This window comes from Laccaria bicolor, genomic scaffold (genome assembly GCF_000143565.1).
Source record: "Laccaria bicolor S238N-H82 LACBIscaffold_1 genomic scaffold, whole genome shotgun sequence".
Lineage (NCBI taxonomy): Eukaryota > Fungi > Basidiomycota > Agaricomycetes > Agaricales > Hydnangiaceae > Laccaria > Laccaria bicolor.
The window spans coordinates 1,035,487-1,055,371 of NW_001889872.1; the positions used below are offsets into that span (position 1 = coordinate 1,035,487).

Below are 19,885 nucleotides of genomic sequence, written 5' to 3' on the forward strand. Positions count from 1 at the left end.
ATTCAACTCAAAGGGGTGAATTTTATCTTTTCAGCCAAACAGGATAAATTTATACCCCAGAAAACTCGCTGTCAGTTTTTCATAGAGCAAAATGTTTGAACCCAACAAGTCTGAAGAGGAGGCTATAAAAGTCTGCTACGTCTTCGTTTATCTCCCTTGCTTTCTACTAGTTTTCATTTCAAGAGAATTACTGCGCGCCCCATGCGGCAAACGCAATCCAACAGACGTGGTGGTATGTGTATATACAGGATACGGCATCTATAGACCATGAACGCACATGTCATCAAGACAGGACTACGATGTTGAACCAGAACTTGGTCTATGTGTTCGTGGCTTAGGGTCAGGAACAGACTCCAGAGACTCCGAGCTTGGGAGCTGTGCGCCGGCGACATTCAAGCTTTCTAACATTTGTTTACGCACTCTGGTGTCACCCTGACCCGCCGTCGTCTCATCTATTGGCAGATGCTTTTGGTTGGCGCGTTCTTTAGTCTCAGCTGTTGTTTTGGACCCAATGACATCCTCATTTTCTTGACCCTCCACCTCGTGTGCCAACATGTCAGCGATGCCAAGGTAGAATGTCGCAGGCCGGAATTCAATCTCTTTTCCCATCATTTCTGCCCATTTGTATCTGGCGGTGTTTATCCACCCGACAAGGTCCAGATGGTTGACTTGAGAGAGTGTACCTAGATAAGTGCCCTTTTGCACCTTTAATAACAAGGAACTAAAAACGAGAATGTGACACACCCATTTGGATGACTCGACAGAGACGAGGCCATCATTGGGACCCTCCCTTTCTAAAATGACAGAGTGAGGCCACCTATGGAGATATATACAAGGACTTTAATAGATACAGCGTGAATCCACTTACTTCCAGGTATCAATCAATCCCGGGTCATAAACAGCACCCCAGCTGAAATATCTGACGCCTTCAACGTCTGGTGTCTCTTCATTGAACTTTCTCATACTTTCAACTGTTAGGCATTCGAAAGCCTTTCCGTCGCCACCTCCATTCGGAAGCAAATCGAGAAGAGAAAGGACGGAAGGCATGCGCGCGCGACCTATCGTTGAAAGGAAATGGTCAGCAAAGGAGGAGCCTCGGTGCGGCGTGGCAATTGTTGTTATGGATAGAACGTGGAATTTTCGTTGTGTGAGATGGGTGGTGAGGTAGCGACAGTCAAGGCCGCCCTGTGCATAGGATTAGAGGCGAGTCGTGATCAATTGAAGCGAATGTTACCATTGAGTGACCTTAAGGTTTGTGAGAGTCAAAGTGAAATAGAGCCTCCCCAATGGAGTGTGATACATGACTGACCGATGAGATGTACACTCCGTCCCGGATAGACCTGGGAAATCCTCTGTTCAAGAACCTTTGCTCTTTCGGCAGGACTGCTTGTGGCGGGGACCCTGGTGATGAGGACCTCAGTGCCATTTTCTTCAAGAACCTCCTTTATCCCTCGCCAGTGCGCGACTTCGAGGGGGGCAATGGCAGGGCCTATAGTGACGGAGTCGAAGCCAAGAAGACCGTGACAAAAAACCACAGGGTTGCGCGGAGACTTGTCTGCATTGCGTGAGCCAAAATGTTTAAAAGAATGTCGTAGACGCACACTTGTTGTTTGTCTCTTTTACGGAAAGCATCTCAGAGCGATCGTCGACGACTGGCGACGAAACATTATTGTCTGATTGAAACCACCACCAAGAGGACGTGGTTGGAGAGGAAGTCTGCAAATGATTTCCTGTTAAAAGGTCAGCGGAGTGGGTGGATATAGATTGGGAATAAAAGGAGCGTAGAGAGTCGAGGGAGGACCGAGTAGGCGGTGAATGGGCGAGGAGGATGGGAGGTGGCCGAACAACATCGGATCGGATAGAGTGGAATGAGGCAATAGGTGGGGAAAGGGAAGAGGAAGGAAGGGTTGAACGGGTGAGGTTGTCGAGGAAGGGTGGGGGTCGACTGAGATTGCGAGATGCACGAAAGGATGGTGGAAGGCGTGCGGCAGGGGGCCGCAGAGGCTCGTTCATGGCCTCATTTAGAAGGGCAAGATTAGGAGATGGGGGGGAAGACGGGGGCGAGGAACGGGTTGACGATACATTACTCAGCCAGCGCAATATGGGGGTATGAGGACGAGATGGCATGGGATGAAGTGTTGGGTTAGTGTCCAGTCTGTCTGTTGAACAAGGATTATAGGAGGTAGCGGTTGGCGAGTCAGAAGTATTTGTAGAGGAACAGGCTGCCGTTGCCGTCGTAAAACAGGACGCGGGGGTTGTCGTCGTCGTAGTCGTCGTCGTAGTCGTCGTCGTCGTTGGTGACTTGTCCGTCATAGGATTATGACCATGGCACGGTGAGGACATTCAATGTGACGTCACGCGACCATTAAGGATGCTTCTCCCCTCCATCCTTCCCTCAACTCCGGCGGTCCAAGACGGTACGGGTCTCTTCCGTTGCCACGTTTTCAGCTACAAGACTCACCGCTTCCAGTTACGTCCACCGAGCAGCAGGTCAATGATGTCCAGACGTACGTCAACGATGTCCAGTTTTCGGCCAAAGTCACCACACCAGAACAGTATGTACGCTTGCGCTTATTCACTCGAAGCTTTTCTGAATGTATGAACCAGAACCCCGATATTTATTTGTGCAATGAAAAGCAAGTGTACCACGTCGTTCGTCCCCCCATTATTCAATCATATTTCCAGATTGCAACCGTCTTTTTCCTTCTCGCGACCGGGTGATGATGCATCGTAAACGAGACCATGACTCTACGGACGATACGTTGATAATAACTTGGAATGAGTAGAGTCACTGTGGATGCTGCTGGCAAATAGAGACAAACTATGTATCCTGAGAATGGTCCTCTTGGGCGTGTATGTATGTATGCATTGAAGTTTGATTGAGCTTGGTAGGTATAAGACCAGAACTATCAGCGTCGGACCTCCCTTTCATCCCTAGCCGTGCCAATCGTCGTCAATCTAACCCACAGCCTACAACCAGTCTCGTTGTCGCACCTATAGCACCCTTGTTTGCTTCACTTTTTCTCACAACATCAACAACACACCACCAGTCAGCCATACCGTCCCTCTTAGGTTCCAGGTCTCGTCGAATGTCCTTCTTCTCAAGGAAGAAGCAGCAGCCTCCCCCACAGCCCCCAGCAAATGTTACTGTTGCCCAGACTCCGAGCCAGGCCCTAGCTCAGCTCTCCTCCAACGCCAGCAAAGACGTCACGATTGGGCAAGGGCAGCCAGGGAGTCTGCGAGAGAATCAATTTGATGGGTGTGTCTCATCATTCAGCTGGAATTTTTCTGCTTGATTTACCCTCTCTTCCATAACAGCGTATCCGGAAGTGTCGGAAGTGGTGGTTTGGGTCCCAGTGTTCAGCAGCAACAGATACAGCAGCAACAAGCCCAAAGAACTCGAGATCGAGGAAGTAGTCCGAACGGGCCTACAGGTCCACTTCAATCACAGCAGCAGCAACGGGCGCCACCTGCTTTTCCATGGACTGCCCGCCGCCTTGTCCTTCTACCCCCGTCTGTGCTTCCCAAGCCTGGAGTAGTGCCTCCCACATCACCTTCGCCCTCACCGTTTCCTCGATACGGCCACGCACTTCCTGCTGTCACCACTTCTGGAGGGGATCTCTACCTTTTCGGTGGTCTTGTCCGAGAAGTTGCTCGCAACGATCTTTATCTGTTTTCAACGGCGAATAATTCAGCAACACTATTGCAGACGGGCGGCGAAGTTCCTTGTCCCCGAGTGGGTCACGCCAGCGCCTTGGTCAGCGCAGTTTTGATTGTGTGGGGTGGAGACACCAAGACAGATCCAAAGGCGAAGCCCACTGATAAGCAGGATGATGGGTTGTATCTCTTGAACATCAGTGCGTATATTGCGATTTTGTCCGTACAATTTTGCCGACAGCCTCTGCACTCAGCCTCGCGGGAATGGACACGGGTAGCTGTTCATGGCGCAGCGCCTGCTGGTAGATATGGACATGCAGTGACTATGGTTGGCTCAAAATTTTTTGTTTTCGGCGGACAAGTGGACGGAGAGTTTTTGAACGACCTGTGGTGCTTTGATTTAAATTCACGTGAGTTTTCCGAAGTTGTCGTTGCAGGAACACTCAAAGTAGGTTCCAGTAAGAGGCCGAGCAGGGTGGGAGTTATATGAGCCCTCCACTTCTGAAAAGCCTGCGCCTCGAACAGGGCATGTTTGCATCACATACGAAGACCGCATCATCGTGTATGTTTATTAACTTCCCTGTGACCGCCAATAAATTCAACATATATCTTTTAGGTTTGGTGGGACGGACGGATCCTACCACTATAATGATACGTGGTCCTTTGACCTCAACACCAGAAAGTGGACCGAACTTCAATGCATTGGGTTTATTCCTTCACCGAGGGAGGGTCACGCAGCAGCCATTGTAGACGATGTCATTTATGTGTTTGGAGGTCGAGGGGTGGATGGCAAGGATCTTGGTGATCTCGCTGCATTTAAAATCTCTAGTAAAGTCTCATAACTACCAAAACGGTTACCTTCTTTGACGTTTTTGTTCCAGACCAGCGATGGTATATGTTCCAAAACATGGGACCATCTCCTAGTGGGCGATCTGGACATGCCATGGCTTCAATGGGTACAAGAGTTTTTGTATTGGGGGGAGAATCCTTCACGCCGTCGAAATCGGACGACCCTAGTATAACCCACGTTTTGGATACAAGTATGTTTCTCGGTGCAAAAAAGCTTCTCAACCTTTTAATCTTATAATTTCTCTAGAACACATCAAATATCCCGACTCCAGCAAAGGGCCGCCCCCTGGTGCTGCAGTTCCGCCAGGAAGCCAGAATGCTGCTCGAAAACCCTCTGTCACTGCTCAGAACCCTCAAGTGTCCACTGTACATCTCAATGGGCGATCAATGTCTCCAGCTGTTGGATCGGACAACGAAGACCCTCGGCGTGCCCTGTCTCCTGCAGGCAGATCTATAAAATCAGCAACCGGATTGCCTCAACAGACATTCCCAACACCCCCAAATGGAAAAGGAAAAACACCTGTTCGACCACGGAGGGAGGATGATGACCTGGCGGGCACAGATGATGGTATGGACACGGGCACCTCGGAATCGCATTCTCAAAGGGCTACATCACCTGACTCAAATCCTAGCCAAGCAAGAGCGAAAAGCCCAGTCCAGTTCAATGTCGCGAGTCGAGCTGTATCCCCTATAAATAACGCTGGAGACGCGTTCGCACAAGGGGGACAACCTCCAAGTATGGTAGGAGTGTCTATGGGGATCAACGGCATTACTGGTAGATCGTCACCTGCTGTTACTGGGCGGGCATCTCCTATCACTGGGCGAGCGTCACCTGTGACTGGGCGAGCGTCTCCTGCCCTCGAGCGTGTCAAAGCTTCCGGCGACGTATATGGCACTCCACAGACAACATCTCCTATCGTCAACGGGTTTGCTCGACCGACGTCAAAGAGCGGCAGTGGGTCCGTTGGGAATGTGGCTGCTGATCTCCTGAAAGATCTTAAGGCCAAAGACCTGGAGCTTGACAGCCTTAAACGTCAAATGATTTGGATGAGGGAGGCTTTGAGCAAAGCTTCTCGAGCAGGTTACGTCCAAGTGGATAGAGAAGGTAGTCCCGATCTATCACTAAGCGGAGCAAGTGAGGACAGAAGCGACGGGCGGTATTCTGAATTGGTTCTCAAGTTTAAGCAGTTCAAATCTCAAGTCCAGGTGAGTAGAAGATCGTTGAATACTTTATCGGCAGGATCTGACTTTTTTCGATGTCAAGACTGCAATGGTTGAACAAGCAAAACAAGCCTCTGATCGCTTTGCAGAAGCCGAACGCATAAAGTCAACTGCTACGCAAGAGGCCGCATATTACCGTGCCAAAATTGCAGCTTTGGAAGCGAACAACAAAACTGAGGTGCATCATGTTGAGCGCGATCGTATTGTGGATTTGGAACGGCACATGTCTGCACTCATGAACGAGCGTTGGTCGCAAGACCGCAAGTTGAACGAACTGAGCGATTCTCTTGCTTTGCACACTATGTTGTATGATCAAGCTGAGGCTCGTGCGTCGGACGCGCTGAAACGGTCAGAGAAAGCCGATGAAGCACACAATCGCATAGCAGAGCTGTATAATGAGCTTTTGGAGCGATATGAAGTTCTGGAGTTCAAGCTGAGGGATCATGCTGATAAATTGGTATCCCAAAGCTCCTTGCTTGAACAGAGGGAAGCCGATGAAGTAGGTTTGCGTGGTCAACTCGACGAGCTCCTTCAATCCAAGGAACACCATATTCGGGCTTTGGAACAAGCCCGCATAGCGCTTCAAGCAGCTTCTGCGCGGGCGGAGGAGGTAGACATGCAGTATCAACGGGCACGAGAACAGATCAGCGCCATTGAATCTGATCTGGCTGAACTGCGTGGCGAGGTCGAGACCCGAACTTTAGAAGCTGAGGCGGCGCGGGCGAGATTAACAGATGTCGAAAATTCATGGACCAAGTCTCGCGAGGAGGCAGATGCTTTCAGAGCGCTTACCACTGGCGGCCTTGGCGAACTGCTTGACTCTCACAAAGATCTCAAAGCAGACGAAGATCGTCTTCTCCGTGGACATTCTGAAAAGTTACAAGCTGTAGAAGCGGAAGCGCAGTCTCTCCGTTTGCTTCTGAGGGAGACGACCGCTAAAGTTGATGAAGCTCAGAAGAAGATGGCAGATGAACGACGCCGCACCCGCGAGCAGGAATCCGAACAGCTGATTCTTCGTTCACAAATTGTCGCTTTACGTGGGCAACTATCGCAAGCACATGCGGATGCTGGACGTTCCCGCAAGGAGACATCTGAAAAGGACAACCTCCTTCGCGACAAAGACAAGGAAATTTCTGAAACCAATCTCAAAATGGGCATGCTTCGTAATTATCTGGCGGAGAACGGCGTTGGCATTGACGAGGGTGAATTCCGCCCATCTTCTAGGTCCAAAGGCTCAGCGTCTCCAGAAGCTATTGCCGAGCTGGAAAATAAACTTGCCGAGCGCACTCGTCTTCAGGAAAACGCAGAGCGCGAGCTTGCTCAGGTCGCACGTCGTGCACGAGAAGTGGAAGGGCAGGTTACCCAACTATCCGCCCAACTCCATCATGCGCGATCAACACAAAATGCTTCAAGTGACACAGACGCTGAGGCGCGCGCGGAAGACGCTGAACGCAAACTGGAAGAGACAGAAAGGGGATACAAGGAGCGTTTGCACCAAATGGAGGAAGACTATCAAATAGCTGTTCATTACGTGAAGTAAGCATTTCGTGGACTTTCTCTCTCCTCTTTTCTAATTTGACATTTTGCAGGGGCACCGAAAAGATGATGCGTAAAATGCGCGATGAGCTGACGAAGCAGAAGAATACAAATAGTCAACTTCAGGCCGATCTCGACGCCGTACGTGGGAAATCGTCAGATTCGAGAGTTCGCAACATCAATGGTCGTGGCACCCCCTCATCAGAAGATGAGGGGTTGCGCAATCAGCTCATTGATGCTCAGAGACAAGGTCAGCGGTTGCACAACGAAAACAAAGAACTTCGGATGCGACTCGACAACCTGGAAAAGGACCTTGAGGCCCTCCGCAACAATCTTGTAACCTCACAACGGGAATCGGATGACCGACTAATGCAAGTGGAAGAACTCCAACATGATGTTGAACGACTACAGGCCTCCCTTGTTATTGCTCGTGGGGGTCACGACGAAACACTGATGGAGAAACTTAGCAACGAAAATACAATCCTTCGACGAGAAAACGAGCAACTTTCTCATAAAATTGGACTTCTTCTTGAAGTTGAGCAGCCTTCATTTGGCAGGGGCAGGCCGATGTCAGGCATCTCTGGCAGGCGAGCCAGCACTTCGAGTTCGGAGAACGCTCTCGCTTTCGAGCATCTATCTAGTGAATTGGACGATTGGCAGCGACAGCTCGCCAGCTCTATGAGCAATAGGCGACCACTGAGTGACTTCGATTCTGAGCCTGCAGTATCAGAACGCACAAGGTCTCCCCACTCATGATATTCCCTTCCTGCTGTATGTATCACTTGCATATACCCGTGATATTTTTACTTTGACAACTTCGCTTGGATTCCATCGCGTTCTAATTTCTGCTCTCCCTCTTTACTTACATGCTCTGCACTGATATCATTGCCTCATATCTATAAGAAGTTCCATCTGTTGTCTCTACGTTTCTGGTAATTATTGTTGTGCATTTGATGCTCTTCGTGTCCACTCGACTGCTTTTGTTTTCACATCACTTACACCCTCTTCGTCTCCTATTCGTTTCTCAAGCTCAAGCCACTTCTTGAAGAATGATCTACCAAAAATATAGCATTAGTGATGGCCGACCAGAGGTGACGAATTGCGCACTTGGCTTTGTGGCTTGTCATATGAAGGGTCAAAACCCGTTCGAAGAGGTTCCTGCCACATACATATGTAATTGGTGTAGACAAAAGGCTTGGAAAGGGCATACCGGAGGCCTTGGATATTTTTCTGCACCCCTTCCATGTCCATGTATATTGACCACAAGTCCCATCGTTTGGGGTGTGAATCAACAATGCCCTCGAACAGTGTTCTTCCTCTTTCAGGATCACCATACTTGTATTCCAGTTGTGCAAAGCGAGATATCGTTTTCAAATCTGTATTCATACCGTTTCAACTCAAGGCGCTGAAAAGTGTACTTCAAACGTAAATCGCTCACGTTTGCGTTTGTCTAGGCTCAGCAGGCTCCGTGGAAGGAGCTTTCTCGACTCCTCCATATTTCCTCTTTTCAAGTAGTATTCACTGAAGAGTGTCCAAACCTTGGAACTTTGTCCAAACTTCTTGCAGGTCCGATTAAATTGTTCTTCGGCTTTCTGTAAGAAATGTGGTACGACGTTCAATGACTGCTCCTGCTAAGTGCAAACTTCGCTAACCTCCAATTTATCTGATTGATCGAAGATTGAAGCCAGACGTAGATGTACGGTCTTCGAGTCATTCGCGCGAGCTGCCTGCTTAAAGGTTGTTTCCAAACTTTCCAAGGTGCCATAAACATTTTCCAGGTTTAACAGGGCGATCCACACGTTCAGTTTCTCTTGCTCTTCCCTAAAGTTAATAGTTTCGATAGCCCTGCGGCCAATTTCTCGAGACTTCTCCACTTCTGAGAGTTGCAGCTGAAAGGACATATACTGTATCCAAAGGTACGACGAATTCGGAGACCCCAGAAGCAGCCTCTCAAAGTCCGCGTTGGACTCCGGTGACTTGGTGTGCATTTCTGCTGTGAGGTCGTGTTCAATCGCTTTTCGCCGACGCTTCGTTTTCCTCTTGCCATATTCGTCACCTTCCAAGTCAGATTCGCTGGAGGGTGATTCCGCATCGTAATCATCGCCTAATTGCTGTTCACCAAAAGACCATTGGAACCCGCCTGACAACGCCAATGAAGGTATTGGGGCCGTGGAGACGACTCTGGGTTTCTGTGCGCTAACCGGACGGCTGTGGGCCAGGGGTTGATCAATATCGACATCCATCACATCGTCGCCCTCGCCTTCGGAGTCCGAGATGTCGACTTCTTCGTCCTCGTCATCATCGCTTGTCTCGACGTTGTCATTCTTGATCACTCCAGAAGGTTCGGGGATCGGTTCGTTGGTGTCAGCGCCCTCTTGAAAATCTTCTTCATTGAAAAGAGAAGGCTTCAGGCTCAAAGAGATACGAGCTTTATCAATCCCTATAATCACGGCCTTCACACGATCTCCCTCGTGGAAGCTATTGAGCGCAAATGAGACACCAGCTCCCTGACTGTCTGAGAGCTAGAGGAAACCCTCAGGATACAAGAAACGACGCCATCTAGTGATAGTACACACCTGTGATTTGTGACAAAGACCATTAAGCTTTGAACGATCGATGTTGATGAACAGACCGTAGTCCTCAATCCGCTTTACAAGGCCATCGACCTTCTGACCCACTTTGAGATCAGCCAACCCAACGGATGAACCATTTCTAGTCGAGAGATCTCCCGATTTGAGGGTCATTTCTACTTTCCTTGTCTGGAGGTCAACGCTATTGAAATATTAGTAGTTTGCGTATGTTAGTGGGGACAAAGAGTACCTGAGAATGAGACCTTTCACGATCTGTTTTTCCTGGAAGCGAGCCTTCCAGTCTTCGACAAACTAAGAACGCAAGGTCAAAACAAGACTGTTGGAGCAGGAACGTCACGAACGTCGTCAAAAAGTTCTCGAATCTGTACACGAGCATCGATATCACGACCGATGGTCACGAACAACCCGTGGTCAGCCACACTTTTAATTGATCCTCGGACAGTGTCTCCGACATGGATATCAAAGATATGGATGATCTCCTGGTCAACAATTTTTTTGGTAGATTCAGGATACATTTTCGAATGGCGGGTGGACAGCCTGAGTTGGTTTTTGGACCGATCTATCTCGATGATCGCGGCCCTCAGAATGGAATCTACGGGAGGGAGTACTAAGCCCATGTCGTAGTCATCCGATATGTCTGTCGGGTGTAATGTTCCGCCAATTTGTGGAGTGACCTTGATTAAGGCGCTATGGCGAGTATGTCGAGTAACACGACCTCCGACGATCTGACCGACTTTCAAAGAATCAATGGACACACTTGATCCTTTAAGCAACGGGACCTTCTTGGGTGTGTTAGCCACGATGACCACTCCTTTATCGGGATTTCGGGTGACAACAACGAGTTCATCCAGTTCATCACCAACTTTTAACTTGACAAGGAGTTCACCCAAAGAAATTTGACGAAAATTTGCCAGGTTTTTTAGAGACAGCAAAGCTCGAATCTGGGTTGGTTGAAGGATGATAAGAGCGTTGTCCTTGTGAATCTCGGAGATGGATCCTTTCACGATATTACCGATCTCGACAGCGCTGATGTCACTGACTGGATCTTTGTTGCCGAGGGCTTGTCGAATGCTCGCTACAATCCGTCCCTGTTCAGTGTCGACAGAAATGATCCGTGTTCTCACAACCCGTCCAATTGGGAAAGAATCTGAGAGTTTATTGATCGGAATGTCACTGCAACATCAACCTCAGCCAAGCTTAGCACAGTTAGACATTGGAATAGTACCTGATTTCTTTTGCTGGGACAATTGCTTTTAGATTATTGTAAAATTCAACCAGTAGGTGATTGCCGTATACTTTGAAGATCACTGCGTGAGTCACGAAGCCTGGTTTGGCATCATCAATTTTTGACAAAATGGGTAGGTTGGAATCGAGGAGCGTCTTTTTTGCCGTTAAAGAAATGCGTTTCCGGTAGACATCGACGGCCAGAACCTGGCAAGGATGTTAACCACATGGATTATAAAGACGGGTTGAATCTATTGCTAACTTTGCATTTAATGCCCGCTCCAGGCTTAAATCGCTTTTCGGGATGTTTAAGGGTGATATCCGCATAATGGTTGGGCCAGACAACACCATCAATACTTCTCGACAAGGAGACGAAGAGGCCAGAATCGGTAAGTTTCTTGATTGTGCCTTTGATGACTTCGCCGACCTCGACATCGCTCACTTGCAAAAACTTCTGCTCAATGATCGATGGCTTGAAGGAGAGCTGCAAGAGACCATCAAAGCTAAAGTAGCCTGTTACACGTGCTCGATGAAGGGTGCCGGGTTTCCATGGGCCAGTGGAAGAAAGAGATGGTACGTGGTCCTCTGAGAGGTGGGATATCTGCCAAGGACTTTGAGGCACTGCAAAAGAAAAAGGGAATCTTACGAACATGTACAAAACCTTCGACTCCTGGCTGAACTTCAACAATGATCCCCCGCTCCGTTTCCACCCGGAGGACCTTCGCAGACTCAATGATCGTACCCAATGGAAAGGCTTCTTGAATAGATTTTGTCTCAGCCGGTAATTCCTTGCTTTTGATGCAGGGTGCACTGAGATTCGTGAGGTGGTCTACTAGGGCTAACGCGAATCTTGGGGGGGATGAAGAATATTCATACAATATTCTCGCCCTAACCTTTTTACCAACCTGGTACGCTTTCCCCCCTTTTTTTAAATGCACTGGGTCAACGGTACCTTCGAAAAAACCAAGGACTTGAAGATTAAGACCTGTGGGATGGATCGCAGTTATGAGTGATTGCACTAAAGCGCCAGGAAGGACCGATGTGACGGATGACATCTCAGTGACCTGTGTATGGGTTGAGTAAACAGAATGTAAAAGAATGGAATTGAAGACAGACATAGGACGACGAAAATAGAGCTTGGTCCGTAGTGACATTACAAGTCCGTCCGTTTGCGGACAGCTTGGTTACACTAACGTCCAGCAACCGACCGACATCCAACGCTATGCTCCCACTTGGCCGCATCTTTGTATCCTTGAAAGCCAAAAATCCTTCGACACCTGAAATTCCCAAATCCAAAATATATCCATGGTCTTCGACGCTCTTGACGGCGGCTGTCATGGTCTAATGGCCTGATAAGTCGTTGAAAACGTAGACCTGTATGAAGAACATACAAATCCGTTTTTGAGGTCTGCTTTCTGAACTCCGGCATTTACTCTTTCAGGAACCAGACTGAGCTCCACCCGTCGGCTAGCCTTGCTGGTCTCATCCCGCGATTTTCCAAGACTTGAAGCTTCACTTGAGCCCGGGGCATGTATAGCGGACACCACCGCACGGACATATTGTCCTACCCTGAATATATCAGAGAGATCTGGGGTATCAGAATCCGATAGTCCAGCTCCTTCCTCATCATCCGCGCCAGACCCTTCGCTGATGTTGTCCATTCGTTCAAGGGCGCTCGTAAATTGCGAGGATATATTTGTTATGGGAACATGGGCGGATAATTGGTTGGGAAGAGAAACAAGCAACGATAACGGCAAAATACCGACAATTTGGCCGAAAATTTTCATCCCCACATTTAACCTCTGTTAAACTCTTTCAGCCTAAGCACCTCGAAACCGATAGTGACTTACTTTATAATTCAGATGCTCGATTCGTACTCTATTGGCATTCTCACCAGCGGGGTGGGTGTGGCCATCGGGGCCACGTTTTCGTTTTTTGGACTTTTTCGCAACATGGGTATCCTATAAGTCCAATAGTCACAAAATTAGGATACTTTCGCATATGAAAAACTGATTCTAACCTCAAAAAGTTCTACATTGGCTTCCTTAACGGCCTCCGCTCGGATTGTCTTTACTTCAAGGGGTGTGAACGACGTGCCGCCACCACGGGGAAAGTCAAGCTCCTCTGCACGTAACGGAGCCCCACTTGAAGGGGTGTGTCTCTCGTGTTTGGAATCAGCGATCTTTAATTTTTTAGACCCGTTCTTTGTTGATTCGTTCTCCATGGAACGCTTCTGAGCAGGCATCACGTCGAAAACGAAGTTTTGATCGACGAGGGGTGAAAAGAGGCCAACGAATTGAAGGCGAACTGAAGGTGGTTTTTTTTAGGGTAATGTCGTCACGTGATTTACCGTAACGTACACGATTTCATCACCTCGACTGGTCACTGGTTGACCAAACCACTGCCAGGCCTTTAATAAGACTGCGTCAATTTTGACTCTGCTAGTACCCAATCTTTGTTCATGGGTCAGTCCCAGAAATCGTTCTTGTCCAGGCACTACTGACCTACGTTATAGATTATCAGGTTTGCACATTTTTCTTACGTTCATGTATAGAAGGCTGAAGATGAGTTAGAATCGAGTTGGTTCCAAGTTTGGAGGTGGAGGTGTTGCTGGTGCTTCGGAGACGAATGTCGACAGGCGGGAGCGCCTCCGAAAGCTTGCACTCGAAACCATTGATTTGGCGAAGGTAAGATGCCCATTGTCTGCGAAATTTATCGAATGACTGTTGACTTTTCTCAAGGATCCATATATTCTCCGCAACCACCTTGGGTCTCTCGAATGTCGTCTATGCTTGACCCTTCACACCAATGAGGGTTCTTACCTTGCACATACACAAGGGAAAAAGCATCAAACAAACCTTGCTCGCCGCGCAGCCCGCGATGCAAAAGACACACAACTCATGATTGCACCTGCACAAAGTAATATTCAACGAAAAGTCTTCCTCAAGATAGGTCGCCCAGGGTACCGCGTCACAAAAGTTCGCGATAGGGATACTGGAAAGGAAGGCATGATGGTTCAAGTGCATCTACCTCAAATCAAGGATGGCGTGGTCCCGCGACGTCGATTCATGAGCGCTTGGGAACAAAAACGGGAGCCACCCAACAAAGCCTATCAATATTTAATTGTGCGTCCTTCCCCGTCGCTATCTTTGCTGCCTCAAATCATTTTTTTAGGTAGCGGCTGAACCCTACGAAACTATCGCCTTCCGTATCCCAGCTCGTGAAATCGAGGATGAAGCTGATGATGCTGGATACTGGAATTGGTCCCATTGGGATCCGGACACAAAGCAGTACAGTTTCCAATTCATGTTTCGTCTCGCTTATTGATGTATCCTCACTCTGGCCTGTAAGTAATAGTATCGCCGGAATACGTAGTACACTTGCTCCCTGCTATCGCAGAACGTCACCAAAATGCATGTTGTTTGTAGCTGAGTGTTCGGCTTCTTGTCCATACAAAACAATCTGTCAAACAAGGCTGGGATAGTCATACAGGCAGTTATTACTGTACATAGTTCAAGACCTACAGTTACATATTAAGTGAGCGACAAAAAAAAAAACAATGAGCGCACAATCTATCTGTGGAGAGAACGGTTCAAGTAAAAACGGGAGAGTAGTACCTCAAAAATTGGTTCTTCGTTTGCTCAAAACTCTGTTCGTAGGCCTTTCGGACCTGGTGCGGAAGGTCGACTTTTCTACATTGGTTGAAGGGATAAGATCCGGTGAAAACGAGATGACGGTGGAAGGCGTCCTCTTTAATGGGTGCACTACCACACTCGGTCGTTTCTTGAGTTTACGACTGGGTGGTTCATGTAGTAACAGAGAGGTATTTTCTAATATTGGCGGCATGGGCCCCACGGGTGATGGAGACCGTGAAGGAATCGGCTGAGAATGAAGGTAAGTTTGCAACGAAGATGGGTATTGATACGGTGGCGTTGGCGGTAAATTTGGCGGTTGAAGGGGGGTAGGCATAACGAGTTTCTTTGGAAGAAAACGTGGCAGCTGTTTTGCCGCGCTGTGAGGGTACAGATAAGCGGGAGTAACTTCTTGCGAGAAATTTGGCTGATTTGTGATTGTTTGAGAATAACTCGACTGATCTCGGGCGCTCCCATCCCTAGCATGAAGGTTGGTATATTGCCCATCATCATGAAAGTTCACGCTCGTCCCATGAGTGTTCCTGTTGTGTTTATAGGAAATTGGATTGGCGGAGTGGTCGTTCCCAGAGAGATTAACCTGAGATCCACGATAAACTTCTGTATGTGCAGAGAGGTGGTGATGAAAAAAATTCATTTGCTGGTTTTTGTGGGCATGACCCAAAGGCTGATGTGTCCCTTGGGGCATAGTGTTGATATGTTGAGTTGTGCCCGTTTGCAAGGTATGGTCTACACCACTAGGAGGGAGTCGAGGTTGTCCCTCAGTGGAGCCTTGATCCGACCATGATGTGCGCTTTAGAGTAAAGGGATAATGGTATTGCAGATGATTTTCGTCGTGGTTCTTGCTCTTGGGCGCGCTGCGAGCCAGGCCAGTTGCAGCATGTCGATTGTCTTGGCCGTCCTCAGCGTTAATCCAATCGATATGTTGTTCATCTCCTTCAGTAGGTTCGCAATCTTGCAACGGTCGATCGGGGACCTCATATCGCCGCAAGTCTACTTCATAACCGGTTTGGTCGCCATGCTGGTTTCCAGTAGGGGACCGAGAAGGATGAATTTCGTACCGAATAAATTGATGTTGGACGACGTCGTCAAGAGGACAGTGGTGACCTTGAGCGTCAACTACTTTCCCAGTTTGCTTGAAATAGTTGGGTTCCTTGTTGGCAACACCGTTCGTTTGTTGCAGTGCTGCTTTGCCTGCGTTCTTGGGCTGAGGCGGATAGGGAGGAGGGTCCTTGTCATTGCTAATCTCGCTTTGGGCAATGAACGCTTGTCTATTCTCTTCCGCCCTTCCCCCCTTGTGTTGGAACATGTCGGTTGGAGAAGAAAAAATTGGATCGGTAGGTTCGTGGGTAGTTGCTGCATTTTGTGTGACCTGAAAGTCAATAGGGGAAGGAGGGGACTTGGGCAGGCACCCTTCCTGACGCTGTGCTGAAGCTCCGTCGACTTCCCAAGCAACAGTAACATGTGGCAAATGAACCTGCTTGCCATCGTCACCGACGGAACGCTTCTGTGACGTCAATAGATCTGTATTCATAACAACTTGCTCGGCTGTGCAATGAGGCGTTAAGGAGCCGCCTTTCTCCGACGCTTGCTGTAAATATGTCAATGGTTCCAGGGTAAGGCCATACGGATCAACCTCCGATTCATGTTGTGCTCGCTTGTAGGTATAGTCATTTAGCCTTGGAGGCGATGCAGAAAGTTGCATCATGGCCATACCGATCTGGATTGCTGGTCCATCAAATGGACTATCTACGGCACGACGCGGTGGATGATTGCGGTAACGGGGAGTTGCATGACCAGTAGCGGACAGCTGAGCTCGGTGTCGAGGTGGAATAACGGATTCTTGGGGGACGCTCCGAGAAGCTTCCAACTGTCCTGGTGATGAGAGGAAAGCCTCACCGCTCCGCAGTCGAGGAGGCTTGGCTTGCTGCCGCCTAAAGTTCCGAGGAAGAATTTGACCAGGTGACAAGTTCAAAGGAACACCAGCAGGTGCCTGGGGGGGCGTATATACCTATATGCTATGGTAAACAATGTCATGGTGATGCCTAGTAAATAATCCTTACATCCCCGACTGTTTGAAGACCGCGGTCATTGTTCGAAAAGCCTAGAGGCATTTGCACACCAGATTGAACAGCCGAACGCACCGCTTCGTATGGGCCTCCGTGATGTAGTGCAATGCCAAGTGGGTTGCTGTGGTCAAGTTCATCAATTCTATCTAGGTCCTGCAGCCTCCAATTATGCGCAGGCCCTCCTTGATTTGTTCCACCCTGAAGGCTAGGTATTGTCGCTAGCCGGGAACGAGCCGATTGCCGATCGCTTGTCAGTGCTGTTAGCATTGCAGGCTTCGTAACTTTCGCTGGGTTTGCTTCATAGGGGGGAGGGGGAACATCAGGGTGACTCTGCGATGGCTTTGTAACATTGGATAAGGAACCCATATTAAGCTGAGCCTCTTTTAGCCAGCTTAGGAGACTACCACGTTTTCTTGTGGGATCCTTTGAGTTCACAAACGCTCTTGACAGTATGGACGTGTGGGTAGGCGCAGTTGGTATGGAAGAAAGAACGATGGAGTTGGAGGTAGAGGAAGGGGGTGGGTATGATGTGGACTGCGGCTCGTCGACGCCGTCTGGAGATGTTGGCGAATTGGGTGGCTGTAAGAGCTGGAAGGAATCGACTTCCGTCTCAGCAGTGGCGTCATGGATACCAGGGGAGCGCCGTCGACGCTGACCCCTCAAAGTTGGATGGCCTGGCGCAGGAGGTGATTCCCAATTGTATTCCGTAGCGAAGTAGGGATGAGAGCGAGGATCAGGTGAGAACGCGGGGTCATCATAGAATGCTGTTGAGAATGTCACGATCGGTTTCTTGCTCGGCGCTGCAGCTACAACGGGCTTCGACAATCTAAATTTCATCAGTTCACCGACTTCCTAAGACGAGAGTTGAGAATGAGGCTCAGGGGGGAAACCTGGCAGTACTTCCGGAGATTGGCGACCTCATGCAGCTCCAAATTCTTATTTTTATTTAATCCAAGTACACGTCTAATTGCTTTAAAAAGTAGCTAAAAGGTCCACCCCACCGCCTTTATCGATCCATCTTGGAAGATTGCAATGGATTTACCACCTGTTAGACCAATCGATGACCTCAAATCACACGCCGAGCAGGAAGACTGCTGCCGCCATTGCGAAGACCGGTTGTAGGCAATTTTGATGTTCCACTCCGCGAGACAGGTTTTGGAAGATTCGAAATTGTCCCAACAGAACTCCCATACTTCGCAGGACGCTTGAGGCCACCGACAGCCAGTGGTTTCGTGAGAATGTTCGAAACAGGTGCAGGCCGCTGAAGACGAAAAGGACCCTCCTTTGATTGGATGGAGTTTGCCACAATCCTGCTTCTTGGCTGCAAAGTAGGCCCGTCTGAGATCAGCACCCTACGTGCCCCACTCCCAATGGGCGCACTGGCGGCTGGAACGGAAGGAGCTGAGGGAGCAGTGTTATTTCTACTGGCGGGAGCTCGAAGAGTCGTGTTTCTAGGCACTAAACCAGAAGATCTGGGCGACACCCCTCTCGACACAGGCAAACGGCCGGTCATCGATACAGAGGGTATCGTTCGAGCTGAGACAAGTTCAACGCCTGCACAAGCAAAAGTAGGCCCCTCAGAAGAGCTGGTGCTACTCGTTGAATTCGACTTCGAATGACCTGACACCTTGGCTCGTTTCACGATCTTGAGAGCAGGGACAGCGGGCGGAGGGACCCGTGGAAGATCGCATTTCGAGCTCGGAGTGGATAACAAGGGGGGCTCTGAGGGCTTCGTGGGAACGACAATAGGCGAAGGCTTCTCCAGGTCCTGTTGGCCTGATAAATTTGCTTTAGGTAAGGCCTTTGCTAAGATAACTCAGCTCCGAGATACACCCACACAGAAGTCACTCACATAAACTAGCACGTTTGACTCCCAGTGAATCGAAACACCTCCGTTCTTGTGACGTTGGCTTACGAGTGATTAGATCCTCATCAGATGTCTTTATCCTCGGTGGCGCTCCGTCTGTCTCCTCATTCTTCATGGATTTCAAGACCGACTCCATCTTCCCTTGCTCGGCACTCATGTCAAAGCTGTCTTCTCCCTCAATAGCATCAAAGAACGAGTCCAAGCCATTTTTTGAGCCAAGGAAAGAGATTTTGTCGTTGAGTAAATCAAAAGTGGCATCTGCAGATTCCAGTTGTAACTGGAAAGAGGATTGCAGGTCCACAGAGCAGCGGTTTGAGTTGGCGGAGGGTGGCGGATTGGGCCTCAATCTCGACCGATCCAAGGAGGGGACGGGGAGGATATCTTGTATGGAGTTTGAGGGAGGTGAAACGACAACAGGAAGTGAAGTGTCTGTAAGAAGAGTTCCAGTGGGTGTCGCAAGGTTCAAAGTGCAGACGGAACTGCTGAGTGACTCCGAAGAAGAATCTGGTAGGTCGTCATGAGTAATATAAATAGGAGGAATCGACGACCCCGATGTGCTGGCAATGGGCGTTGCTGGCTTTGCGACAGACTCTGAAAATGACTCATGAGAAGTGATTGGTTGCACTTGGGATAGGTTTGACAAGTGAGGCACGACTGGACGTCGATAGACTTTGGAACGAGCGAGGGGAGTTGCATCGCGTTCTAAAGGAAGGTCGGCCAATGGAGTGCGAAGGGCTGAAGGGGAAGGGCTACTGGTTGCTGAAGGCGTGGGTCTAGAGTGCCACTTTGGGGTGGCCGCTTCAGTCATATGGCGGAACGTTAATGTGTCATTTTCGTCATCGTCAGAGTCGTGGATCAGGTGAGCCTCGGGGCCATCTTCTTCGATGAGAGAGGCGTTGATAGAAGATTCATCTAGGGTAGCATTTCCTACATCAATGAGACGATTTTTGAGCTGAGGAGGCTGGGGATGTGATGAATTGTAAGTGCGATTAAAGAACGCGGTGAGGGTGTTGACGTTCTCCTTGTCTGAATCTGGAGACGATATGTTGCGGGGAGGGGTGGTTGGGTCGCTAACGGCCAATAGAGGGTCGAAAAGAACAAGAACACTGTGTCGGGGGCGTGCGGCGTTCATGACGGTGACAGCGAGCAAATTGACAGAACAATTCAAGTCAAATCCACATCAAATCCAAGTTCAACTTGCTTTGTTTGGCATTATGTACG

At 49.1% G+C, this 19,885-nt stretch overlaps 4 protein-coding genes across 4 annotated transcripts; 2 read left to right on the top strand and 2 right to left on the bottom strand.

Moving 5' to 3' along the window:
• Positions 1 to 2,371: 2,371 nt before the first annotated feature.
• Positions 2,372 to 2,786, top strand: LACBIDRAFT_301037 (uncharacterized protein; the record flags this gene model as incomplete). Its single annotated transcript, XM_001873320.1, has 4 exons — positions 2,372 to 2,417; positions 2,471 to 2,555; positions 2,608 to 2,636; positions 2,686 to 2,786. The coding sequence occupies 4 exons, from the start codon at positions 2,372 to 2,374 to the stop codon at positions 2,784 to 2,786; spliced, it is 261 nt and encodes an 86-aa protein (XP_001873355.1).
• Positions 2,787 to 7,479: 4,693 nt separating this feature from the next.
• LACBIDRAFT_187086 (uncharacterized protein) lies at positions 7,480 to 13,323 on the bottom strand (the record flags this gene model as incomplete). The annotated part of the gene is made up of 15 exons (XM_001873942.1): positions 7,480 to 8,317; positions 8,371 to 8,421; positions 8,474 to 8,639; positions 8,702 to 8,855; positions 8,916 to 9,785; positions 9,840 to 10,035; positions 10,084 to 10,145; positions 10,196 to 11,027; positions 11,080 to 11,285; positions 11,341 to 11,679; positions 11,729 to 12,142; positions 12,195 to 12,419; positions 12,470 to 12,880; positions 12,929 to 13,039; positions 13,072 to 13,323. The coding sequence occupies 15 exons, from the start codon at positions 13,321 to 13,323 to the stop codon at positions 8,200 to 8,202; spliced, it is 4,407 nt and encodes a 1,468-aa protein (XP_001873977.1). The 3' UTR covers positions 7,480 to 8,199.
• Positions 13,324 to 13,490: 167 nt separating this feature from the next.
• LACBIDRAFT_170594 (uncharacterized protein) lies at positions 13,491 to 14,491 on the top strand. Its single transcript, XM_001873321.1, has 5 exons — positions 13,491 to 13,543; positions 13,594 to 13,601; positions 13,652 to 13,765; positions 13,820 to 14,203; positions 14,253 to 14,491. Exons 1-5 carry the CDS (start codon positions 13,540 to 13,542, stop codon positions 14,403 to 14,405), a joined length of 663 nt encoding a protein of 220 aa, XP_001873356.1. The 5' UTR covers positions 13,491 to 13,539; the 3' UTR covers positions 14,406 to 14,491.
• Positions 14,492 to 14,883: 392 nt separating this feature from the next.
• On the bottom strand, positions 14,884 to 19,796 carry LACBIDRAFT_291654 (uncharacterized protein; the record flags this gene model as incomplete). Its single annotated transcript, XM_001873943.1, has 5 exons — positions 14,884 to 15,090; positions 15,120 to 16,739; positions 16,792 to 17,603; positions 17,875 to 18,573; positions 18,650 to 19,796. 5 exons carry the CDS (start codon positions 19,794 to 19,796, stop codon positions 14,884 to 14,886), a joined length of 4,485 nt encoding a protein of 1,494 aa, XP_001873978.1.
• Between the last annotated feature and the right edge of the window lie 89 nt (positions 19,797 to 19,885).